Genomic DNA, 25,966 nt, shown 5'->3' with positions numbered 1-25,966 from the left:
GTATCAGCTCTGGTCAAAGGCGAGATTCTGCAGTCTGAAGCAAACCATGATTTGAATGGGAAATAAAGATGTTGGGGTAAATTGAAAAACTAATATGCATGATCAGCAACTATCGTATTTATAGGACTGCCTTTCAATCACAGTTACACAGCTTTAAAAGACAAACAAGAATAAATATTTATATTAAAAGCACTTCACCTAATCCACTCAGTTAACCTGACTCCGCCAGATGGATTTGCTCCGCATATCCATCTGGAAACCTTCCGTTGAAGTAATTTTGGGGAGGGGCGAAAATACTGGTTAGCTGATTGGCCTATGTTGGTGATAGACTGGCCAAATAAACCAATCAGATCAACGAAGCATATGACGTACTAACAGAGCGACGACGAAGAGGAGCCAATTGATAGATCAAACTCTTGCCGAAACCAGTCGGGAGAAGAGCAAAAACATCTTTTCCTCTGAGAAAAGCCTCCAGAGCAGTGTTTTGCTCTTCCTTCAGTGAAGAAATACTCTGTAATTCCAATAAAACTTGCTCGATAGCCACGCTAACGCTAGTTTCATCGGCTGAAGCCGCCATGTTCTTTAGACTGAACTGTCGCGCTTCTCGTTGCGTCACACCTCAACCCGCCTCAAAGCCAACGCTGATTGGACGTTCGTTGGGTGAACGGCTCCAAATTTTCTTTAACGGAGAGTCTCCAGACTGATTAGCGAGTGAAACCTTGAAAACTCGCAAGATCAGGATGGTCTCAAGAGGCTACCACTCAGTGTCTTCATGGGAGTTTTTTCTTAAATGGCTAAATAATCTGTGATAGAAACATTATCAGGGGCTCAGCAGAGAACAGGCTCGTTCTGGTGAAGGTTGTAATTTCCCCTTCCTGTTTATTTACAGGGCATCTACAGCTGCTTCAATGGAGTAGAGCAATCTGACCACAATGGAAGCCTGCAAAGTCCAGACATCACCACTAACTACACACAAGCCAATATGCTGAAGATGCTGAGGACGGCCAAAGACATGGTGTCCTCCGCCAGAGTCGAGAACTCTCTGGACAGTGCCACTAAAACAATAGAAAGCTGGAGCAGACGTGGAGCCGACAACGTGCGAGCTGGCCTTCCTCCCAGAGTTACAACCACAGATGTAACCCACGGCCGTCTGCCCTACATCTCCAGTATAACGGACAATCACTCCCCATATCCTCAGAGGGCCATTACGCCAACATTCCCAGTTCATTACGGGGATACGTCAACCCAGCCGCTCCTTGAGAAGGCCAGGGTGGTAACCCGACCCACGCCTCTGCGGTACACGCTGCCCGCCCGCGGCAGTCAGCACCTGTTAGAGAGAACTCTGCCCATCTCCAGCCTCAGCAGCCCACACATCGCCATCAGAGATCCAGTTCCCTCTGGGATTTCTAACCCCCACCACAGCAGCAGGCTGTATGTGGAGAACCAAAGCCGGCACCCCGCATCCCCGTTTGTGACTTACAGGGAGTTCCAGGTACCTGACATTTACATGGAGCACAGGGGACCCCTACGGAGAAAGTTTAGCTACCCCCCAGACTGCGCGAGCCGGAGAAGGAGGTCATTCAGTTATCTGTTTAATAACCCAGAACCCAGAGTGAGAGTTGACTATGATGAACCTCGGTCCTGCTTTGCTGAGCTGAGAGCTAATCACCTCCTGAACAACCAGGGCCCTGATGGTGTGGCTACGACATGCCCTGCAGGACACTACCCCGGCACCAGCACGACCTGCAACTCCTGTATGAAGTCCTACCTGGAGCCAGAGATGGACGACATCCCCCTTTTGGGAAAGGACAAATTAAATCGACGAGCCTCGTTTCTCAGAGCCACGTGGGACAATGAGAGAATCCGTCAGGTAGATGAAACAAAGCCCTCCACATCCACAGCTCCCTCCACCCGAACAGATATTCCCGATTTATTCCATCAGGGGGCTGGGCCCAATCCAAAGCCTCACAAGCTATACGGCAGTCTGGGGCACAACCTCTCCTGTTACCCCCTGGCCGCTGAGCCGGCCTACTTAGACCCAGCCCATATGGGTTCCTACCCCTACAAGCAGAAGATAAAGTACGCCGACTCTACCCGACTGCCCTCATACAGGGAAGCCATGTTGCAGAATGCTGCTGCCCTCCGCCGCTCCTCTTCCACAGTGGTGCACAGACATTACTCCACCTACCTGAACTCGTACACAGACTTACCGGTGTATGTGGGGCCACTCACACAGGGACCATCCCAGCTCTACAACAATTCAAAGGACATGTGCCACTTGTTTCCGTGCACCAGCCACTGCCCTGACAACGCAGCAATGCTCCCTCGAATGAGTGACAGGCAGCTGGTTTACCACAACAACATGTTTGGGCCTTATGATGTCAGAGGAAATAGGGAGGACTTGGGCTCGGGGAGCCGAGAACGGAGGCAGGTGCTGGTGGCGCGAAGAGTCAACAGTCCCTATGTGCCAAAGCCCTGGGGCAGAGTGTCCAGCCTGGAATCCGAGGTCTGAACACGCTCTCTTTATTCGACCTCTTCTAGGTCCACTGACTAGATTCCCTCTGGGAAGGAAAATGTCCGGAGGTTCTTCCTTAAGCAAAAACGAAACCCTACTCCAACAGTGTACTTGAGAGGTTCCTCTCAATTATCAGTGCAATAATATCTTGAGCAGCAAAAAGGAGAAGTAAACCCTGGAGGGGGTAAGTTATCGCTGGGACTTTGTGAGAAAGACATTGAATCTCTTAAAAAAAATAAAATGGAATATTGAAACATATTTAATGGATAAGAATTTAACCTGTGACTGGTTGTTAAAAAGATTTTAACAGTTTCTCAGTGAAATATTGTTGGGAGACAATATACTACAGCCTCTCCGATTCCCCAAACATTACAACATTGGATAATTTTTTTTTTCCAACATCATTCCACTATCCACAATGTCTGAAGGCAAAATATAAATATAATTTTGTCAATCAAGCACCGATATGTCTTCCGTACATTTTCTAAGTCTACAACAAGGGGTGCATCAAGACTAGATGTAATAATGCTGCACTTTTAAAGCAAGGGAAAAGCATATTAAGTATCATGTGTATTTCCATTGATAACATACCCTTTAATAAACAAAAATGTTTAAAAAAAAAGCCATTTGGATGCCTCTTTAATTTACAGATATTCTCCTCTTCCCATCACACTGAATAAAGGGTTTTAGAGGAGAACCTTTGCAGAACAACAAGTACTTCACAACAATCCACCAAGAAATTTTGTCCAAAATCTACACAAATCACACTGCTGAGCTACTATTTTAGTAGCCTGGGTGCCATTCCGAACTTAGTCCCGCCCACAACGTTTGAGGTCGGGAAGTTCGGTCTGGCATTGCTCAATCGGTCTCCGCCAGTCACGTTACATTTGTTGCTAAGACGCCATTTTAGGTGGAAAAGGCGTAGTGTAAACAACCGCAGCATAGCTAAACGAAGGACTAAAGGCCCGTTTACATAGCAGCCTGTCCAAGATAATTCATTACAGTTAACATGAGCCTGAAAGCAGGGGCGGATTTAGGAAAATCGGTCTCCGCCAGTCATGTGACATTTGTTGCTAAGACGCCATTTTAGATGGAAAGGGGGGTAGTGTACCGCGCCCGAGGTAAACAATTGACGTCACTTGGCGGAGACCGATAGTAGCGCGAGTATGCTCGCACAATATCTGGCGGGCCAATCAAATTGTCAGGGCGGGCTTTATGCGATGATAGACAGATGATCAACAGTAACGTAATCAACCACGTCACCAAAGTGCGCTTGGGTGACAACAACAATGGCTGCCGCTGGAGAGTTGAGGTGAGTAGATTCTGCTATTAGGTCTGTTCTAGAAGATATCGACAGCAAATTAATTTTAAAAGAGGAACAGAGAAACGGAGGCGGGACACAGTCCAATCACTAGCACTAGCTGGAGGGAGAAACACAGGTATGTGACTACAATAATCGGACAGGGGATGATTTTCCATGTGAGGCACTTACCTGGTTTAACAGATCATCTGATAGACCGCCGAACTGGATCCAGGGCAGAGCCATCCAGGGTGTCCCCGATCTATGCAGCGACCACAGAGAGCTGACAAGAGACTGATCCAGATCAGAACCGGACGGTTCTGAGAACCAGGAGTCCTTAGCTCAATTAGGAGTTCCAATCCACACAGGAACAGACAGAAAGGGTTCCAGGAATCCACAGAGCATCCAGGCCGGTTCTCAGTTCCAGAGAGTCCAGCAACATGTTCACAGAGACACGCTAAGATGCAGATAGGCAGGCTTAATGGTTAAAGGACAGATACAAGACTTGGAACCAGGATTTCTGCAAGACTTTAAACTGCTCTCCTCCTAGGAGCCACACAGGAACAGACAGAAAGGGTTCTAGGAATCCACAGAGCATCCAGGCCGGTTCCCAGTTCCAGAGAGTCCAGCAACATGTTCACAGAGACACGCTAAGATGCAGATAGGCAATGGTTGAAGGACAGATACAAGACTTGGAACAAGGATTTCTGCAAGACGTTAAACTGCTCTCCTCCTAGGAGCCAGGCTTACAGGAATAAAACTGATCCACTCCGTGTTCTGAGCCAAAACCCTGAGGACCAGAGCACGATCAGGAGACAAGACAAACACAAAAACACTCTCAATCTGCTGGCTGCCAAGAACTGAGACATGAACCATGAAATAAACTAAACAAAGCAGACAAATTAGCAGGCATAGACAAACAGACAATGATCTGGCCCTGATAGCTGGACTGGGCCGAATATAAAGCAGAAGGTACAGGTGGATGGGATCTGAGATGATTAGAGACCAGGCAGAACAAAGCAGGTGAATGATATAAACAATTAAGGCTAGCTATCAGTGCAGATCGTGACAATAGCCTAACATTTTCCCACTTTAATGATGCGTTCATACCGGAGCCGGTGAACGTGGAGATTTCAACGAGCCTGCATTTCAGATGCAGTGTTTACACCTCGGGGCCGCATCATCTTCTGTAATCATGTTCTTATGAAAGTTATAAAGACAATATAAATATCAGTAAAAGTCAGGTCCAGCTTCTCAAGCTATTTAAATATTGGTTATCTGCCAGAAAACTAATCATTGCACCATTACTGAAAATCTTTATGGAAAACACACAAAACAAAAACCAAAAGGTGACAAAAGTATCATTAGGTATCATTAAATGAACGTTGGTATTCAGGATAAACAACCGATTAAATCGGTCAGCATCTATCTAGGCACTTGTTCAGATTATGTCATTTCGAATGTAGGTGGAATAATAATCTGACCAGCACATGTCGAGGAAGCAGCAGCTGAGTTTGAAGGTTAATTTCCTCTTGAAACTGATCCTTTCTGCATAAAATCTGGTGCAAGAAAAAAAATTTATGTTCAGATTGTTTGATTTTTAACCCATGCAAATTATGTACTCTGGATTTTTGCTCCATACCTGAACACATTTTCGTCTGAACATCACATTTTGTATAAAGCAAACCGAAAGCGAAAAAAAAAAACCCACTAGACTCCAGACAGCTTGGCTTCAGGCCTCTCTATTTCATCTCCTGACCTTGAATTATAAATAAAAATGGAGACAAAAAAGTTTTATCTGAAATGAGGACTTTGGAGCCCTGAGCCTCAGTCCAGTTGTTTTTCTCCATAGTCTGGGAAAAACCCTTCTGTCATCTCAGGTTTAGCAGCAGCTCAACACAAACAGTGTGAATGAGGCATGGGAATCTCTCGCAAACTGGAGATTTGCTTCACAATCCTCTAAAAGCTTTAGTTATCCCTGTCACCTCTGCACCTTGTTTTCTAGCACACCTTTACTTTCCCTCCTAAGAACCAGCTTCTCTGATAATAGCCTTTTAGGGCTTCACTGGGTAAAGTTTACCCCTCCTAACGTTAAAGCAGTTGTTTTCAAACTTGATCCATGTGACCCAAAGTGCCACACCTGCATCTAATGATTGCTCTCCCTTTTTAGCAGCCACAAGGAGCTGCAGGGACCTGCCAATAACCGGTTTAAGTCAGGTGTATGGAAGTAGGGAAATACCTAAAACATGCAAGACGGTGGTTCCTACCTAACCTGACTCCGCCAGATGGATTTGCTCCGCATATCCATCTGGAAACCTTCCGTTGAAGTAATTTTGGGAAGGGGAGAAAATACTGGTTAGCTGATTGGCCTATGTTGGTGATAGACGGGCCAAATAAACCAATCAGATCAACGAAGCATATGATGTACTAACAGAGCGATGACAAAAACACAACCGCAAGCCACGCTACTCTTGCCAAAACCAGTCAGGAGAAGAGCAAAAACATCTTTTCCTCTGAGAAAAGCCTCCAGAGCAGTGTTTTGCTCTTCTTTCAGTGAAGAAATACTCTGTAATTCCGATAAAACTTTATCGATAGCCACGCTAACTCTAGTTTCATCGGCTGAAGCCGCCATGTTCTTTAGACTGAGCTGTCGCGCTTCTCGTTGCGTCACACCTCAACCCGCCTCAAAGCCAACGCTGATTGGACGTTCGTTTGGTGAACGGCTCCAAATTTTCTTTAACGGAGAGTCTCCAGACTGATCTGCGACTGAAACCTTGAAAGCTCGCGAGATCAGGATGGTTTCACGAGGCTAGTTCCTAACCACTTTAAAGGAAAATTCCGGTCAGCAAGGAATAATCAATGGATCATTATCTATACCAAAAACTAAAACGTTTGCAGTGATTTAATGACTTTAGCGTTAATCAGTAAAAATTAAAAAATATTTTTCTTAGCGATCAGAGTCTGGCAGCGGCCATTTTCCCCAAAATATAGTAGCCCCTCCCTCCTGCCATCTTCTAGCAGTGACGTCACAGTGCGGTAAGCCTAGCGCCATTCTCCCCGCTTTCCAAGCTAAATCAATGGGAACTACTAGACACATCTGCAATCAACAACAATTATTGAAGATTTCCAGAGGACTTCACCATTGAAATTCACCAGAGCTATAGTGAAACTGACAATGCCCACATGCATGGCAGCTGGATGCTGGAATACATCGGGTAAAAGAGAAAAAAAAAAAGTTATTCCACGTTTCTGATTCCTGATCCTCCACGGACGGGTTGGTCGTTGGATCGCCAACTTGAAGAGGGAGGATTTGCCATCGAACTTCTGGCCAGAGAAAAAACCCGTAATATGTAGCCGACATTTGGAAGAAGAATGTTTTCAAGATGACTTGGATAATAGCGCGTTGTGACAAACACCAGGTGCAGATACTCACACTGAGCCTGGTTCTGCTGGAGGTTTCTTCCTGTTCAAAGGGAGATTTTCCTCTCCACTGTCGCTACAAGCATGCTTAGTGTGAGGGATTGTCCTTGATAATGGGTTTTCCTTAGATAAAAAACTTTGAATGAATCTGTTAAACTGTAAAGTGCCTTGAGATGACGTGTGTTGTGAATTGGTGCTATAGAAAGAAACTGAATTGAAAAATCGAATTAATGTACTTAGATGTAATGATCGCACATAATATATGTTCCTTATCAGGTTATATACTTTGGGAATGAGAACTTGAGATTGCAAATTTAAGGACAACTGCTTCTACACATTGTGGGCTCAGAGGCATCTGAGAGTAACCATCAATGAAAACGTGGACTTTGGTCTTACAGTGTGCTCCAGATGGAAGACAAGGATCCACATCATTTATTTAGTCTTTTATAGAGGTGGGTAGAGTAGCCTAAACCTGTACTGAAGTAAAGGCAGCACAACTTCATCAGGATTTCACTTAATTAAAAGTGAGAAAGTGCTATCCAAGAAGTAAGGGTAAAAACGCTTCTCAGGTAGCTAAGATAAGATAGACTTTATTGATCTCACAGTGAAAAAATTAGCTTGTCACATCGGCTCAATAGTCAAAAAGAAGATGCCAAAAGGAGGAAAAGGCACATGGGATATAAAAGGGCTTCCAGATATATACAGTGAATAGAGAAAAAAAAACAAGAAACAGGACAGAGATTTAAGGTAACTTATTTGCTGCAAAAAATAAAAATTGAAATAAGTCATTTTATCTTGAATTAAGGAGGAAAGTGAGACATTTTGCTAATGGAACAAGACAATTTACATTTAAAATAAGAAAAAAAAACAATTGCATTGTTTTAATTCAAGTGCATATAATCTAACTATCTTATTTTAAGAGTGAAAATACTTCCATTGGCAAACTATCTCATTTACCTGCTCAAATTAAGGGTAAATACACTTAATTTAAAGAAATGTTTACTAATTTTCATTTTCCAGTGTGTGCATTTAAGGTGACTTATACACATATGGATTTGGAGTTCTGCATTAAAGTGCTACCAGGTAAGGAACAACAGTGAGGTGGTGAGATACCTATAACTGCTGAAGTCTCTTATTTAACAGGCTTACTGCAAAGGTTATTGCACAGGGTATTAAATAGCAATTGCACATTATTGATTGCACAAGTTATTGCAGTTATACTGCTGCATTGTAAAGTCTGATGGCAGCAGGTGGGAATGTTCTGCGGTAGAGCTCCTTTTTACAAACAGGGTGTAAAAGTCTTTCACTAAAGGAGCTGCTGGGCTCCTCTACAGTCTGGTGCAGAGTGTGGAAGGGGGTGTCCATGATGGATGGAAGTGTGACTCGCAAAGGGGGGAACTTCTTCAACAAGATGCACCAGAATACAGAATAGTCTGCAATATTTTATCACACAAATCATTAAAACATTTCTTTGTGTTAAAACGTGGCTTTAGGCCTGCTACTCGGTCCCTGGAAAGAAAAGGGATCATAGGAAATAAGGGCAATTTAAATTATTCCGAAAAAACCTGTGAACAAACAAAACATGCAATGCAAAAGAAAACAAATTAGTAAATCAAAACAAAAGCAAACACATTAGCAAGTTCAATAATAAGCAAACATGGCAGCGAGACGTTTGTTAACTCCAGCGTCCTCCAGCTTCCCCCTCGGCAGAACCAGTCTGATGGTGTTGAAAACGCTGTAGAAGTCAAAGATCATGACTCTCACAGCGCCCCCGGTGGTCTCCAGGTGGGTGAGCGCTCGATGCAGCAGGTTGATGATGGTAGCCTGGGTGCCATTCCGAACTTAGTCCCGCCCACAACGTTTGAGGTCGGGAAGTTCGGTCTGGCATTGCTCAATAGTAGCGCAAGTATGCTCGCACAATATCTGGCGGGCCAATCAAATTGTCAGGGCGGGCTTTATACGATGATGGATAGATGATCAACAGTAACGTAATCAACCACGTGACCAAAGCGCGTTTGGGTGACAACAACAATGGCTGCCGCCGGAGAGTTGAGGTGAGTAGATTCTGCTATTAGGTCTGTTCTAGAAGATATTGACAGCAAATTAATTTTAAAAGAGGAACAGAGAAACGCGATCAAGGCTCATCTTCTTATTCTAGGCGTGCAACTGCACGCTTTGATTTTTGTTGACAACAACTGTGCCTCGCTTAACATACGTCACGCACTCCGTTGCTCTTATTGGTTGTAGGTCTATCCAATTGAGTGCAGAGGCATTTTTTTTCCTGGTTCGTTCAAAACACGCCCCATAATCACAGCTCTATGGAGCAGCATCAGACTCATTCTGACTAGAACTGAGTAGGACTACGTCAGGCTAAGATGAAGGCATCCTCCACTCCAATGTTGGGCCTGTAACCAAACAGCAGCAGGTCCAGGGCGGGGCTCACCACGGTGTGTGGGGGAGCTAAGATGAGGCGCTCCATGGTCTTCATCAGGTGGGAGGTCAGGGTGACTGGTCTAAAGTGGGCCTTGGCGTTCAGCGTTTTGGGAACTGGTACCACACAGGAGGTCCACCACAAAGTGGGGACCACCCCCAGGCTGAGGCTCAGATTGTAGATGTAACTGAGGACCCACACTGGAAAAACGATCTAGAAATAAGGAAAAACTTCTTGAATAAAGTGTATTTACCCTTAATTTGAGTATGTAAATGAGATAGTTTGCCAATGGAATGAATTTTTGTACTCTTAAAATAAGATAAATAGATAATATGCCCTTGAAATAAGACAACGCAGTTGTGTTTTATTATTTTAAGTGTAAATTTTCTTGTTCCATCGGCAAAATTCCTCTTTTACCTCCTCAATCAAAGACCAAATGCACTTATTTTAAGAAAAAATGACTTATATAGATTTTGATTTTTTCCAGTGCAGAGCTCATCTGCAAAGGTCCTCTGCAGTCTTGGGGGGCTGCCTTCCGGTCCGGAGGCCCTGCTGCTCCTCTGCCTAAAGCTGTAGCTGATCTGCTTTTTATATCAACTGATTTGATACTTCAAAAATGATGGAAAGTTGCATAATATATAAATTCTGGTGTTTCAAATATGAAAATAAAACGCTCACGATCAATAGTTGATGTATGTTAGAATAGGGAACGTTACAGTAGTAGATGAAAAAATATATATATACATATACATCCATAAAACCAAAGAACAAATAAGAAGTAGGGCTGTTTCTTTCTAGCCCATTTTTGCCCAAAACAAGTTACAATTGAAGTTAAAAAGGTTAAAGTAGCCAGAAATGTATTCAAAAGTAGTGCTAATTTATTATATTTTCACTTCAATAGTAAATCTCAACCTAAAAATATATAATTTTCAAAAGTTACTCAATTAAATGTAACTGAGTAAATGTAAAAAGTTACTTCTGTTCCTTTTTTGATGTATTTCAATTGGAAAAACTCACACGGAAAGAAAAGACAATTAGAAGAATTTTATTGATAAAATTGCTTTAGTCTTTGGCGCTCAGACCTCGGCAGGAAACATAGCGCTGAATTTGGTTTGATACGCAGGAATGAATGATATGGATGTTTCCCTCCAGGCCTGAAACTGGTGGTGGAGTGGAGATGATGAAGTTGGTCAGTCTGTAGACTGCTCGCACGATATGCTTGAGCTTTATGGAGAGACTGTGTGAGCTGATACTAGAGCTTCACTCAGGAACCTGGAAGATGGAAGCAGATGAGCAAGCATGTAGCGACAGTGGAGAGGAAAAACTCCCCTTTGGGAAGAAACCTCGGGCAGAACCAGGCTCAACATAGTGGTCTTCTGTCGGCCTCATTGAGATGCGACAGGGAACGCAGTAAGAGTCCAGGAGGAATGAAACTCTGATGAAGCTTTAGGGGGTATTCTTTATTTTTTATTTAACCTTTATTTAACCAGGAAGTCCCTTGAGATTGAAATCTCTTTTTCGAGGGAGACCTGGCCAAGACGGCACACCGGTTAAAAATTTCTTCAGTCAAACTTCTGCCTAGGCTCCATTTCCAAACATCTGACCAGCAGAAACATAGAATCTCTTACTCTTCATTTATTAAAATGTCACAATGGTAAAAAATATTCAATCCTGAAAAAGTGAGCTTAAAATAAATATGTATCTATAAATCTATTGCTTCCTATAAGACATGGCAACACACATAAAGACATAATTACCCAGACACAATCATGCTGGAAAGCTTAATCAGCTGTAATGTAGTTTGTGGCTTGTAAATATCCATGTTGGCTCAGACACAGGCAGCGGTGCAGCAATGAGACCCTTCCATGTTCTGTGCTGCTCTCTGAGACCTGCAGAGCTGATGGGAGCCCCGGCTGATTGCAGCAAGGATGATAAATGAGTCTGCACAGGCGGATAAAATATGAGCGACAATGTGCTGTCCAACATCCAAAATATCAACAGACATTTAGCCTGATGCTGTCCCACGCACGGCTGGGAAATCTAATACAATTAGAAAGAACAGCTCGGTTGCCATTTCTTTGGAAATATAGAACAGAATGAATAAATACAAAAAAGACAGGATTTACTGCACCGTATGATTTCCTTATGAAAATGAAAGGAAATGTGATCAGTCTGGAGAATCTGTTCAAGTGTTTCTAAAGGTAGAAAACTTGATTAAATGTTCTTAATCCTTGATACATCTTAGTCCAAAATAACTGACTGATTCACTTCAATTCGATTCAGCTTATTTCTATAGCGCCAGACTGGAAAAATCTAGATAAGTCGTTTTTTTCTTAAAATAAGTGCATATGGATTGTACATATTTTTATTTCTTATTACTTTATTTCTTATTTTTATTTTGTTTTTCATTGTTTGCGATACAGGTACACTTGCACCTTAATCCTTACTTACCTTATTTACCTCGATATACTCTATATACCCAGATATACTATATATATATATATATATATATATATATATATATATATATATATATATATATATATATATATTTATTGTTTATTCTTAATGCACCTTTTCCTCCTTGTTTGCACTTTCTTTGACTTCTATGGCAATATGTGAAAAGTGAATTTCTCCGCTGTGAGATCAATAAAGCTCATCTGATCTAATCTAATCTAATCTAATCTAATCTAATCTAATCTAATTTGTTCTTGGTTTTAGGAGGTAAAGGATACATTTTGCCAATAGAACGAGACAACTTACATCTAAAATAAGAAACCACAATTGCATTGTCTTATTCCAAGTGCATTTTATCTAATTACCTTATTTTAAGAGTAAAAATACTCATTCCATTGGCAACCTATCTCAGTTACCTACTCAAATTAAAGGTAAATACACTTCATTTAAGACATTTTTACTTATTTCTAGATCGTTTTTCCAGTGCAATTCACAACACGTCATCTCAAGGCACTTTCCAGTCCACCAGATCATCCAGTCAGATTAATTCTAAGTTTTCTATCTAAGGAAAACCAGCTGATTGCATCGACTCATTGACTCTTCAGCAATCCCTCACACTAAGCATGCTTGTAGTGACAGTGGAGAAGAAAAACTCCCTTTTAACAGTCTGACTGGACTTTTCCTTTAAGACATGGACTATTAGCAAAAGGCATTATATGTGAAAAGTACTGCAAAGAAAAAAATGAGGCTAGTAAAAAGAAAAAATAGGTTACCACACGAACACACAGAAAACATGCCGCAGATGCAAAAACAACTGCAAGTTAAGAAAAGCTTTAAACAAGCTCAGCATAACAGGCGTTCCTGCAACTGCTGGGGGGAAACAATCATCCACTCATACTCTGCAAAAGAATGAAATCTGAATAAGTGCATTTTTTCTTGAATTGAGGGAGTAAGTGAGACACTTTGCTGATAGAACAAGATAATTTAAATTTAAAATAAAAAAAAAATGCATTGTCTTATTTCAAGTGCATATTGTCTAATGTACACTTATATCCGATTTTAAGGGTAAAAATATTAATTCCATTGGTAAATAATCTTATTTACCTGCTCAAATTAAGGCTAAATACACTTAATATAAAAAATGTGCACTTATTTCTAGATTGTTTTTGTTCTGTATAGGACCAGAAAATAACATTTTCTGGACCAGACAAAGACATTACTATAACTACACTGCTAAAAACGTAAATCTACATAGTAATTTTTTCTTAAAATAAGTGCATTTTTACTTTGATTGAGGAGAAAAGTTTGACATTTTGCCAACGGAACAAGACAATTTACATTTAAAATAAGAAAAAAACAATTGCATTGTCTTATTTCAAGTGCATAATATCTAATTACCTTATTTTAAGTGTAAAATACTCATTCCATTGGCAAATTATCCCATTGACCTATTCAAATCAAGGGTAAATACACTTAATTTAAGAAATGTTTACTTATTTCTAGATAGTTTTTCCAGTGTAATTTCTATGAACCAGACCCTTAGCAATAATTTAAACAGGAGGCCCGACCAAAAAACATTTGGAGGGACAAAAAAAGGAGCATCTGTTATGTGAGGCTGGTTTGCAGCTTTTTTACTCTCAGTTTTTGTTTTTTTTTACTACTGCAACTTTTCCCTTTGCAAGCATTTTGTGTGTTAGTATCATTTATGTGTTTGCAGTGGGCTTTGTATTGACTAGTTTGCACATATGCACTGTGCTGCTCTCTGTTTTCAGTGATTGCAACATCACACGTTTGCAGGTGTTCTGTGTATTTGTGTATTTTTCAAATTCACAGCTCTTTCATATACATGCAGGACTTTTACAGCTCCTGGCCACCATAGAAACGATGTTCTTCCTGAGAACACCAGAGAATTTAGTGTTTTTACTGTTTTATATGGAGCAGCAACAAGTGTGGCTGTGGGAAAGAATACTGACTTTTAATTTGTACAAGGCCTTTCTGGGTTAAATCCTGTGAACCTCCATCTCAGCATGATAGACTTTGTATTCTCACCGATGGCTGCAGCTCCGTGTCGTCCAAAAACGTGACTCCTAATTGGACAGAGAGAGATTACAGCCACAAGCATTTAATAAGTGTGAGAACCGACTCTCAGCTGAATTAACTCATTTCTGAAAACATGAAGTAAATCTCTGCAGGCAGAGTGAACTTTTTTCTCTTAGCTGTGCTCACTGACCAGACCAGTCTCCATTAAATTCACTCAGTAATTAATGAGATATTCTCTGATGTGTGCACTCCGTAATGTGTCACATTCATTACCCCTCAGTCCTTTCTGAAATGGATGAATTCACAGAAGATGTGCATCCAAAGATGAGCCATGCAAGATGAATCATTTCCCAATATCACCACATAAATAATGGACGGGATTATATTTACTGTCAGGAAATATGCTGGTTTATGAATATAATTTCACTCTTCATTTGCTCTGAACATTGAAAACATTCAAATCAGATGGTAGCAGGTGTATGAGCTGCTGATGGGCGTCAAGAAGCCCCAATGAGCAATATGACACCGCCGTCTATTTCATTATTCAGGATTAGGTACCGAGGGAAAACAATATTGGCCTGGATCATAAAGATCAATCGCATTATTCTGATATAAGCACAGAATAACTGCTGTTTTGTCTGACAGCAAAAAAAATTGCTACTGTTGGAAAAAGACTCTATAAAATGCAAGAATTTGAAATGTTTTCAATTCAATTCAGTTTATTTCTATAGCGCCAATTCAAAGCACATGTTATCTTAATGATGCAGAGACAATTCAAACAGATCATCCAGTCAGATTGGTTCAAAATGTTCTATCTAAGGAAAACCAGCTGATTGCATCGACTCATTTTCTCTAAAGCAGACGTCACAGATCAATGTTCGGATCCTGCTGGCTAATCCGGACCCAACCTGATTTAAAACATTTATAAATTACTGCATGTTGTCTAACGATAGTGTCTAAATTCACCTGCCCCTCTTCTCCTGTTAATACGGTAAAGCCCTCCGGAGCGTCCGGCTCCAGGCTGCACGTGATCCAAATGATCCACACTGGAAAAAATCTAAATCTAGATAAGTCATTTTTTCTTAAAATAAGTGCATTTGTTCTTGGATTGAGGAGGTAAAAGAGACATTTTGCCAATAGAACATGATAATTTACTCTTAAAATAAGAAAAAAAAAGATTACATAGTCTTATTTCAAGTGCATAGTATCTACTTATCTTATTTTAAGAGTAAAAATACTCATTCCATTGGCAAACTATCTCATTAACATACTCAAATTAAGGGTATATACACCTAATTTAAGAAAAGTTTACTTATCTTAGGATAGTTTTTCTAGTGCAATGAGCTGTCAGTCTGGGCTGCTTCTGCACTGCAAAAACAATCTGAAATTAAGTAAAAATTTCTTAAATCAAGTGTATTTACCCTTAATTTGAACAGGTAAATAAGATAGTTTGCCAATGGGATGAGTATTTTTACACTTAAAATAAGTTAATTAGATAATATGCACTTGAAATAATACAATGCACTTGATTTTTCTTATTTCAAATGTAAATTGTCTTGTTCCATTGGCAAAGTCTCTCATTTATCTCCTCAAATCAGGATAAATTGCACTTATTTTAAGAAAAAATTACTTATTTAGATTTACATTTTTTGCAGTGTGCTGCTACTTTTAGACACAGCAGGCAAACCTGTGGCAAGCCGGGCGATGGGAAAGAAGGAGAAGACCATGAGAAAAAGAGAGCAGAGAAAGTGTGGACTGCTGGAAGAACTGCGGTGAACTGGTGAAAGAAAAGTGAAATGGCGTGCTCAAAGATGACCCTGCACATTTAGAGGATGTTTGGCTCAACCTGCTGCTGTGAAGCAGGATTCTCCACCATGAACAGAATCAAAAATAAAAGCTTTGGGGATGGAATTAGAGCAGTGCCCTTCAGCTAAGAACAAAGTGTAATATTGGATACCTTTTTATAGTAGATTTTTATAGCTGTGTTTAAAGATATTGATGTGGTTTGCACTTCAGGGCCACATGAGATAAAAATAAGGTCCATTAAAAAAAAAATCCTCTCCATCAACATCCCCTAAGTGAAGTTTTTCCCCTTTCAAACCTACAGGAAGTGTAGCGAAGTGCTTTGGGGCAGTTTGAAGCCTGCGTTTACTTCCTGGTTCCTGACCCAATCATGAGAGTTCCCAGGCGGGGCCGGCCCTACCTATAATCAAAACAGACGCTGTGCGTAGGGATTCCTTTTTCACACAGTACCGGATATGTGCCTCCCTTCCGCATAAATTACCGTATTTTCTGGACTATAAGCTGCTAATTTCTTCCAACCCTTTGAACCAGATCAACTGAACACTGGAAAAACAATCTAGAAATAAGTCAGAATTTTTCAAATTATGTGCATTTACCCTTAATTTTAGTAGGTAAGTGAGATAGTTCGCCAATGGAATGAATGCTTTTACTCTTAAAATAAGATATTAAGATAAAATGCACTTGAAATAAGACAATGCGATTGTGTTTTTTTATTTTAAATGAAATTTGTCTTGTTCCACTGGCAAAGTGGATCTTTTTCCTCCTCAATCCAAGAAAAATTGCACTTATTTTAAGAAATTATGACATATCTAGATTTAGATTTTTTCCAGTGATGAGGATTTTTTAAATCTGTGAATATTTTTGCTTTGTTTATGTTGTGAACTTAAGAACATCTAAGCTTTAAGTTGAGTTTTTTTTTTGGTCGGAAAATAAGCTCACTTTATTTGTCTAAGTTCCTTTTGTCTTTTCTCCCAAAAAAATCTTTTTTAACATGTCTGCAATGAGCTTAATGAAACCACATGGAGGAGCTGGCAGAGCGCCACAAGCTGACCCAGTAGAGCCCCTCACATTAGCTGAGCAGTAAGGAGAAGACCTGACACCAGGCGGAGGCCTGCTGGCGGTTTGATGCATCCTTGAACTCTCCTTTCACTGCAGGAATGACAGCTTCTGTGTGAAAGAACAGACACAGCAAAGCTGAGGGGAAGAAGCAAAACCTGCTCTTAGGAACATTTTAAAGTCGCTCTATATCAGGTCAGAGTCAAAAACAGACACATGTTAAAATTGATTTTTTTATATATATATTTTTTTTAATGATGAAAATGAGCCAGTAGGAGCAAATAGTTGGTTCAGTTTGCAGAGATGTAATGGACACATTTTTTGTATAAACTGTGCAACAGAGCAAGCCCTTTGCAGAATTCAGACATTCAATGTAAAGGCGTAAATATGTCAGTCAGTTTTTATAATAAAATAATCAGAATCAGAAATACTTTAATAATCCCAGAGGGAAATTACTTTTGTTACACGCTCCAGTTACAGTTTTATATAATATATACACACATCCAACTACACAATATAATAAAGATAAAAATAAGAATAAAAAGAGATAAAATATATACACATATAGCTGTTCTTTATATATATATGTACGTTTATCTATGCATATGTAAAAACTAAATCCAAATAAAGTTATAAATCCAAGTAAAGTGATACGTGGCGTGCAAAAATAGTGCATAAATGTCAGTTACGGGGGGGGGGTCAGAATCACTTGAGCACTGGAAAAAAAAAATCTAGATAAGTAATTTTTTCTTTAAATAAGTGCATTGTTCTTGAATTGAGGAGGTATAATTGACATTTTGCCAATGGAACAAGACAATTTACATTTAAATTAAGAAAACACAATTGTGTGTTCCTATTTCAAGTGCATTTTATGTAACTATCTTATTTTAAGAGTAAAAATTTTCATTCCAGTGGCAGATCATTAAATGTACCTACTCAAATTAAGGGTAAATACACTTAATTTAAGACATTTTTACATATTTCTAGATCGTTTTTCCAGTAAGGGAGGCGTTATACACTGCAAAAACGATCTGCAAACGAGTAAAAATGTCTTTAAATTAGTGTATTTAGCATAATTCAAGCAAGTAAATAATAAGATTTGCCAATGTAATGAGTATTTTTACTCTTAAAATAAGATAATTAGATAATATTCACTTGGAATAAGACAACGCAATTGTTTTTTCTTATTTTAGATGTAAATTGCCTTATGCCATTGGCAAAGTGTATCACTTAACTGCTTAATTCAAGAAAGAAATGCTCTTTTTAAAATAAAAATAAACTTACTTAGATTTCAATTTTTTTGCAGTGTAGAGATTGATGACCACAGGAAGGAATGATTTCCTTTGGCGCTCTGTGGTGCATCTGGGTAAGAGGACTCTTCTGCTGAAAATAAGGGCATTGTCTCTGTTAATGGAATAAAATAATTTATGTTGAAAATAAGCAATAAGAAAACTCAATTATCTTCTTTTAAAGGGAGAAATACTCCTTCCAATGGCAGATCTACTGATTTATCTGATCAAATTAAGGGCAAATATGCTTATTTTAAGAAATGTTTTACTTATTTCTAGATCAGTTTTAGGAGGGTGGCAGCAGATTAGGTTAATAGCAGGAGTGATTCTAGGACCAGAGGTTTAGAGGTGCTGAGCACCCAGCGAGCTGTCTGGCCAGACAAGATTAAATCCCAAGTTTGCTACACATATTTTTGAAACTTGCTCAGTGCGTTTTGCTAATGACGGATCCATCATTCACTGATGCATAATATCTGAGACGTTTACCAAAAACCCAACAAGCAAAGAAAAAAGCAGAATTTTTTAGAGAAATATTCCAACCAGTTAAAGTCGTAGGGAAGCGGCCGTTCCAAACGTTGCATTTCTGAATTCTCCCGAGTGGTGCCCGACTTTACATGAGTGAATAAAGTGAATGTGATTGGTCGTTTATAAAAGGGGGCGGGATTGTTGTGGCGGAAGGTTCACAAGCAAGTTTGGTTGTGGCCGGTTTGTCGGAAGCATCTTGCTAACCAGTTAGCAACTTAGTGCTAGCAGGTTCCCAATGGGAAATTCCATTGGGACCCAGTAGCACTAAATTGGTGACTTAGAAACGACGCTGTCAAGGAACGCTATGGACAGCGGAAACATGCAAGAGGAGGAGAGTTTAGTGTCGGAGGTCGTGGATGAGTCTCCTCCGTCATCCATTTTTTATTTAGAGGAGGAAAGCGGGGACGAAGATGTTGTGGAAGAGGACGCCAGGGTGGCAGAAGCTTGGTTTGGTGTAGAAGGCTTCCAGCCGTACATGTTTGAGCCCTTGCCTCGCAACGCTGCCAGTTCTGTTAGCTCTACGCCTGCCGAAGACACAGACGTCCATCCCCGTGAACACTGGGACGCAACTCAATGGGAGAGGAAAGGATTCTGATTTCAACCGTTGCGTATATTAGCTGCGACACATGAATCAAGATGCTTTGACCAAAAACATTTGATTGACAGATGACCGTTGATATCTGATTGGCCGAATTTAGGTGTTCAGGCTGACGTAGAACTAACTGGCCTGCAGAAGATAAAGGAAAAACCCCCCACAGATTTTAAGACAGGATTTTTTGTTTTTATAGAAATTTTTATAGAAACTTTGGGACAATATCATCTGATAAAGAGTATATTTATGTAAATGTGTTAGCCAGAATGATTCGACATTTAAATATGACTTCCCTTCGACTTTCATCTTCAAGGTCCTTTAATATTTCACAGACAGTTTTTTACTAAATTATCGTTTAGTAAATTTTTATTATCAGTTTGTCAATTTTGTGTCATTTGCTTTCATGGCAGGTTATGTTAATTTTCCCTCAGAACTGTATATTATACCTTTTTTGATGATAAATGTTTTCATGCGTTATTTTAATGAGAAGGCCAATTTTAAATCAGGCAGACTTCACATTAATACAGTTGTCAAAATAACAGATTCTAGTGAGTTATGAGTTTGAGGCGTGTGTCGAATAGTTGAGGGGGGGGGGGTTTCCACGAAGCGTTTGTCGAGGCTTGCTTCATTTGGGGGAGGAGCCAAACGTATGTCTCATAGTATAAATAACAAAAAAAACAGGCCTGAAAGTGGGAAGAAAACGTATTAAATCCCACCCCGATGCTCATTCATAGTAAGCATAATAATTGTGTAAGTATATATATATATATATATATATGTGTTGTGTCTTTACTCCAACATAATATAGCAAATAACGATTCAACTCCAGGTGAAAAGGAACGGAAACTTTACTTAGCTTTTTGGTAACGTTCACAGTTACATATCAATGCGCCGGCAAACAACCAATAGGCAAACTCAGTAGCTTGGGGAGTGCTTCCGCCAAAGTAAATAGATCCACCTTATATACTACACTCCTCCCCTTTTAGATTAATGCTACATAACATACAACACTGCCAATGCATCAACAAAATGTGTTACTCAATTGAAATACAAAGAAACACCTTTTTTTTGTTTTTTTTTTGTTTTTTTTTTATATATATATAAGTCCCGTAAGTGAACTTATAAATCCAATCTTTTCGGTAGTGCCCTGAGTTGTTCAGGGTTGCGCCTGGGAACTTGCGGAGTGCTCACTACAGGAGGCGCTTCTTCTGCAACTGTGGGTGCCACTGTACTGTGATCAGAATTGGTTCCAGGATCAGGTGGACATGTTGGTTGCTGCGGTGTGTTTGGTTGGGCATTCAACAGTAGATCCACATGACGTCTCCAGGTATGTTCACCCGTGTCCACCTCGTACATCAGAGGGCCGCTCCTTGTGACTATCTTCCCAGGCGTCCACTTGTCCCCTCGGTAGTCACGAGCCAGTACATGCTGTCCCACATCGAAGCTTCTTGCTGTTTCACCTGAAAAGTCACTGAACTGTTTGTTCTGCACGTCTCTCCTCAGGTTGGGCTTCAGAAGGTCCATACGAGATCTGAGCCGTCTGTTCACAAACAACATTGCAGGCGTCTGATTCGTTGTGGCATGGACAGAATTGCGGTACACCAGAAGGAAGTTGTCGATTTTGTGTTGAAGAGAGATGTCTTCTTTGATCATTGCTTTTATGGATTTTTTGAATGTTTGTACGAACCGTTCTGCTAAGCCATTTGTTGCTGGATGGTGAGGTGCTGACTTGAAGTGCTTGATACCATTCTTTCTCATGAACTCTTGAAACTCTTCAGAAGTATACTGTGGGCCGTTGTCACTCACAATTTGCTCAGGCAGGCCATTCCTGGCGAAGATGGTTCTCAGGACAGAAATAGTCTTTTCAGATGATGTTGATTTCATTGTGACTACTTCAGGCCATTTTGAGTGTGCGTCCACAGCTATGAGAAACATGGAGTTCATGAATGGACCAGCAAAATCAATGTGTACTCTCTGCCAGGGTGTAGACGGCCATTCCCATGGGTGTAGGGGAGCCTGTGGCGGCGCGTTTTGAATGCCCTGGCATCCTGGGCAGGTTTTGGTGATGTCCTCAATTTGTTTATCTATCCCAGGCCACCATACGTAGCTACGGGCCAGACTTTTCATCTTCAGCGTACCCACGTGACCCTCATGTAGACTGTCCAACACTCTGGTGCGAAGCTTGGAAGGTACTACCACCCGTGATCCACACATCAAGGTTCCCAGGCAGACTGACAGCTGATCACGTCTTGCTGAAAACTCCGGAAAACATGGATTCCCATGGGCAGGCCAACCTTGTAAGGTGATGTCATACACCTTGGAAAGTGTTGGGTCATTCCGCGTTTCTTTTCGTATCATGGCGTTTGTAACTGGCAACTGGTCTACCAGTGTTGTGTGGAACATTTCTGCAGGGTCACCCTTTTGTGATGGTTCATCCACAGGTGTTGAGAGTGAGAGGCGTGACAAGCCATCAGCATTGCAGTGTTGTTTAGTCCCCTTGAACTCAATGTCATACGAGTGTGCCCCTAAGAACAGGGCCCATCGCTGTAGTCGTGCGGCTGACATCACTGGGACTCCTTTCCTTGGATTAAATATTGATACTAGGGGCTGATGATCAGTCACTAAGGTAAACTTTCGGCCATAGAGGTACTGGTGGAACTTTTTAATACCCCATATTAGGCTAAGGGCCTCCCAGTCTATCTGTGCGTAATTGCGTTCGGCACTTGAGAGGGACCTTGAAGCGAATGCAATTGGGCGTTCAAGTCCATTATCCATTGTATGCGACAAGACTGCGCCAATGCCGTACGGGGACGCGTCACATGCTAGACGGATGGGTCTGGAGGGATCATAGTGGGTCAGAAGCTCGTCAGATGTCATCAGTCTTTTTGTTTCTGTGAATGCTTTTTCACATTTTTCTGACCAATCCCATTCCACTCCTTTCTGTAGTAGTGCATTTAATGGATGCAGCACCGAGGCAAGGTTCGGTAGGAACTTGTGGTAATAGTTGACGAGACCCAGATAGGATCTAAGTTGTGACACATTTTCAGGTTTAGGTGCTTTTAGCACCGCCTCGATCTTCTCTTGTGATTTATGCAGGCCATGCTTGTCGATTACATGACCGCAGTATGAGATTTTGGTTTTGAGAAACTCACACTTCTCTCTCTTTGCCCGTAGGCCACACTCATTCAGCCTAGTGAGTACTTTGCTCAGGTTCTGGAAGTGATCATCATCATCTTTTCCTGTTATGATAATATCATCCAGGTAGCATTGAGTTCTAGGTATGTCCTGGAGCACCTGATCCATGGCTCGTTGCCAGATGGCTGGGGCTGAAGCAGCACCAAACACAAGACGATTGTATTGATAAAGTCCCTTATGTGTGTTGATGGTCAGGAACCTTTTGCTTGACTCCTCTACTTCCATCTGGAGATAAGCCTGTGATAAGTCAATCTTCGAAAACTTCTCCCCACCAGCCAATGATGAGAAGATATCTTCAATTCGTGGCAGGGGGTACTGCACTGTGCGCAGCACCGGGTTGATGCTCACCTTGAAGTCCCCACATATTCGCACTTCACTTTTGCCTTTCTTCATTACGGGGACAATGGGCGTAGCCCAGTCACTCCAGTCAACTTTTGAGAGAATGCCAGATTCCTCCAGGTTCTGTAGTTCGGCGTCTATCTTGGGACGTAATGCATATGGCACCGGGCGCGCTTTGTGGAATCTTGAGTTGGCATCTTTGTCAAGTTCGATTTTTGCTTTCAAGTGTTTCAGTTTTCCAATGCCTTTCTCAAACACTTTTGCATTAGCCTCCAATAACTGTGACAGTCTCTGTTCTGGTCTGTAGGTTGCGCTCTTGAAGCCTGTTGAGATATTCAGGGCTTTTATTGAATGCCAATCAAGCTGAATTTTTCTCAGCCATTCACGTCCTAGTAGTGCTGGGCCTGAGGTTTTCAGTACATAAAGCTCTAACTTATGTGATTGGTCACCGTATACAACATCCACATTAAGTTTCCCTTTTGGGGACACTTTTTCACCTGTATACGTTTTTAACATCACTGATGTCTTTTTTAGTGGTAAGCTGGAGAATAGTCTGTCATAGTCAGCCTCAGAGATCACAGACAAGGCTGAACCTGTGTCCAGTTCCATTTTTAGTTTTACACCAGACACTGTTGTTGTGACCCATATTATTTTTCGGTCTTCTTCAGTTATGCTGTGCAGCTCTAAGCATGACAGGTCATCTTCCTCACTGCTGTTTGTGTTGTCTGAATGTTCTGGTACTTTATGCATTTCATTTGCTTTGTCCCTTGCTTTAGGTTTAAACCCTTTGTTCTTCACAGATTTTTCTTTTTGGGCATTAGTTTGGTCTGATCTGCATGCTCTTTCTATGTGGCCTTGTTTATGGCATTTCCTACATGTCTTTTCTTTGAACCAGCACTCGTTTGCATTGTGCGAGGATTTACCACACCTGTAGCATTTTTGCTTTTTTCCATTTAAGGACATGCGATGCATTTCGTTTTCTAATGTTTTCTTCTGTAGCTCTGATGCACCCTTCGCTGCTGTTTCCATTGAGATAGCTAGTTCGAGGGCTTTTTTCAAATCTAGCTCTTTTTCCGACAGTAGCCTTTTTTGCGTGCTTGTACAGTGAATGCCACAAACTAAACGATCTCTCAAGGCATCCCCAAGTCCATCTTTAAAATCACAATGTTGTGATAGCTTGCGCAGCTCGGCCATATACTCAGATATGCTTTCATCCTTTGTTTGATTTCTCTTATGAAATCTGAATCTTTCTGGTATCACTAGTGGTGCGGGATTTAAGTGCTTCTGCAGCGTGTCCACAATGTCTTTATATGACTTGCTTGACGGTTTATCGGGGCTCAGGAGATTACGTAGTAGACTGTAAGTTTTGGCTCCCATTAAACTGAGGAGGACGGAACTTCTTTTCTCGTCATCAACATCATTAGCGTTGCAGTACAACTCCACTCGCTCTATGTATGATTCCCAGTCTTCACTTGCGCTATCAAACTCCTCTACTTTTCCCACGTAGGCCATTTCGAACATGCAATTCTGATGTTATCCGCGTATCCTTTCACTGTGTGCAATGCACTGTTACTCACGGATCCTTTAAGTTTCGTTTTCGTTCCTTTCTTTCTCCTTCCCTCCGGTTTAAACCCTCCTTTCGTGCCGTGGTTTAGGGTCCAGATTACTCGTCGCCAATTTGTTGTGTCTTTACTCCAACATAATATAGCAAATAACGATTCAACTCGAGGTGAAAAAGAACGGAAACTTTACTTAGCTTTTTGGTAACGTTCACAGTTACATATCAATGCGCCGGCAAACAACCAATAGGCAAACTCAGTAGCTTGGGGAGTGCTTCCGCCAAAGTAAATAGATCCACCTTATATACTACGATATGTATGTATCCAGATATTTTTTTTTCTTCACTACTGAATGTTTTAATACATACAGTATTAAAAAAAACTCATATTTTAGGGGTGCTTTGATTAAAATTGAGGTTGCTACAGCACCCCTTAAATAGGCTAAAAACGCCAAAGGTTAATAGAAGTAGAAAATAATGCTGCGACACTCTGATGCTACCGAGTTTAAACCTGAACACAGATCAATACTCTGATTAAAAGCGTCCAGAACTGAGCCAGTGTCTCCGCTCAGATAAACCAGCTGACAGATGGTTCTGCTGCTGACGCCCCGCATTCATCTTACTGCTTTAGATTCTGGCTACATTTCAAATTACTTTCATTGTTCTTGTCCCTTTTTTTCATGAACGGTCAGAAAAAAAACTAATTTCCCTGAAACAAAGTCCATGTTTAGCTAATTCAGCTGAAAACAGAATTTGATCTAAAGAGAATTCATTAGGAATGTAAGTCCACAGCCTTGCGTTTGATTCCCTCAGACATTAATTGGTTCCATTTAAACACAGCTGTGATTAAAGAGCATCGCATTTAATCAATAAACAGCGCATCTTCTATTTAATGCCACTTTAGTCAGGGTTAAATTAATGAATGCATAAATGTCACGACAAGTAATTAACTTGATATTTAATAAAATATAAATGATTCACTATACGACTCACTACAGTTAATGCATCCTGTTTGTTTATATGAAATATATATATATATATATATATATATATATATATATATATATTATATATATATATATATATATATATATATATATATATATATATATATATATATATTGCATTTAGATGTTTTATCATTTTAATGAGTTTTTTAATGACTTTCTGAGAACATCTAAAATCTTTTTTGACTGCTTTTTGCTTATGAGAACAGTGCTTTGCATATTGACGCTTCAGAATGGTGTGCATCTAAAAAAAAAAGATTAAATTCAATATTGATTTTTTGCTAATATGAATAAATTATCTTCTCCATTCCATGTTTTTGACAACACGAAACTGTAAGGTCCAAAAAATTGATTCAAGTACATCAAAGTCTCGCTTCGGCATCGATTAACATCATGATTTATGTCGCCATGCTTCACCACCATCCAGTAAACTCAGCGC

General features: G+C 40.6%; 2 protein-coding genes across 2 annotated transcripts in view; one reads left to right on the top strand and one right to left on the bottom strand.

The window, feature by feature from the left end:
• Nucleotides 1-3,102, top strand: part of grin2ca (glutamate receptor, ionotropic, N-methyl D-aspartate 2Ca) — a 125,060-nt gene extending 121,958 nt beyond the window's left edge. The window contains exon 13 of the mRNA XM_038288306.1: nt 890-3,102. Within this exon, the coding sequence (XP_038144234.1) occupies nt 890-2,512 (1,623 nt within the window). The 3' untranslated portion in view covers nt 2,513-3,102. The remainder of the gene's footprint in view (nt 1-889) is intronic.
• Nucleotides 3,103-9,600: 6,498 nt separating this feature from the next.
• On the bottom strand, nt 9,601-24,474 carry LOC119785568 (uncharacterized protein K02A2.6-like). Its single transcript, XM_038288291.1, has 5 exons — nt 24,360-24,474; nt 20,766-23,285; nt 14,173-14,210; nt 13,985-14,016; nt 9,601-9,853 (listed from the first exon to the last, which is right to left on the bottom strand). Exons 1-5 carry the CDS (start codon nt 24,472-24,474, stop codon nt 9,601-9,603), a joined length of 2,958 nt encoding a protein of 985 aa, XP_038144219.1.
• Between the last annotated feature and the right edge of the window lie 1,492 nt (nt 24,475-25,966).

The sequence above is a fragment of the Cyprinodon tularosa genome, unplaced genomic scaffold (assembly GCF_016077235.1).
Source record: "Cyprinodon tularosa strain WSP-4 unplaced genomic scaffold, ASM1607723v1 ctg250, whole genome shotgun sequence".
Classification (NCBI taxonomy): Eukaryota; Metazoa; Chordata; class Actinopteri; order Cyprinodontiformes; family Cyprinodontidae; genus Cyprinodon; species Cyprinodon tularosa.
This window is presented reverse-complemented; position numbering and strand designations above follow the sequence as displayed.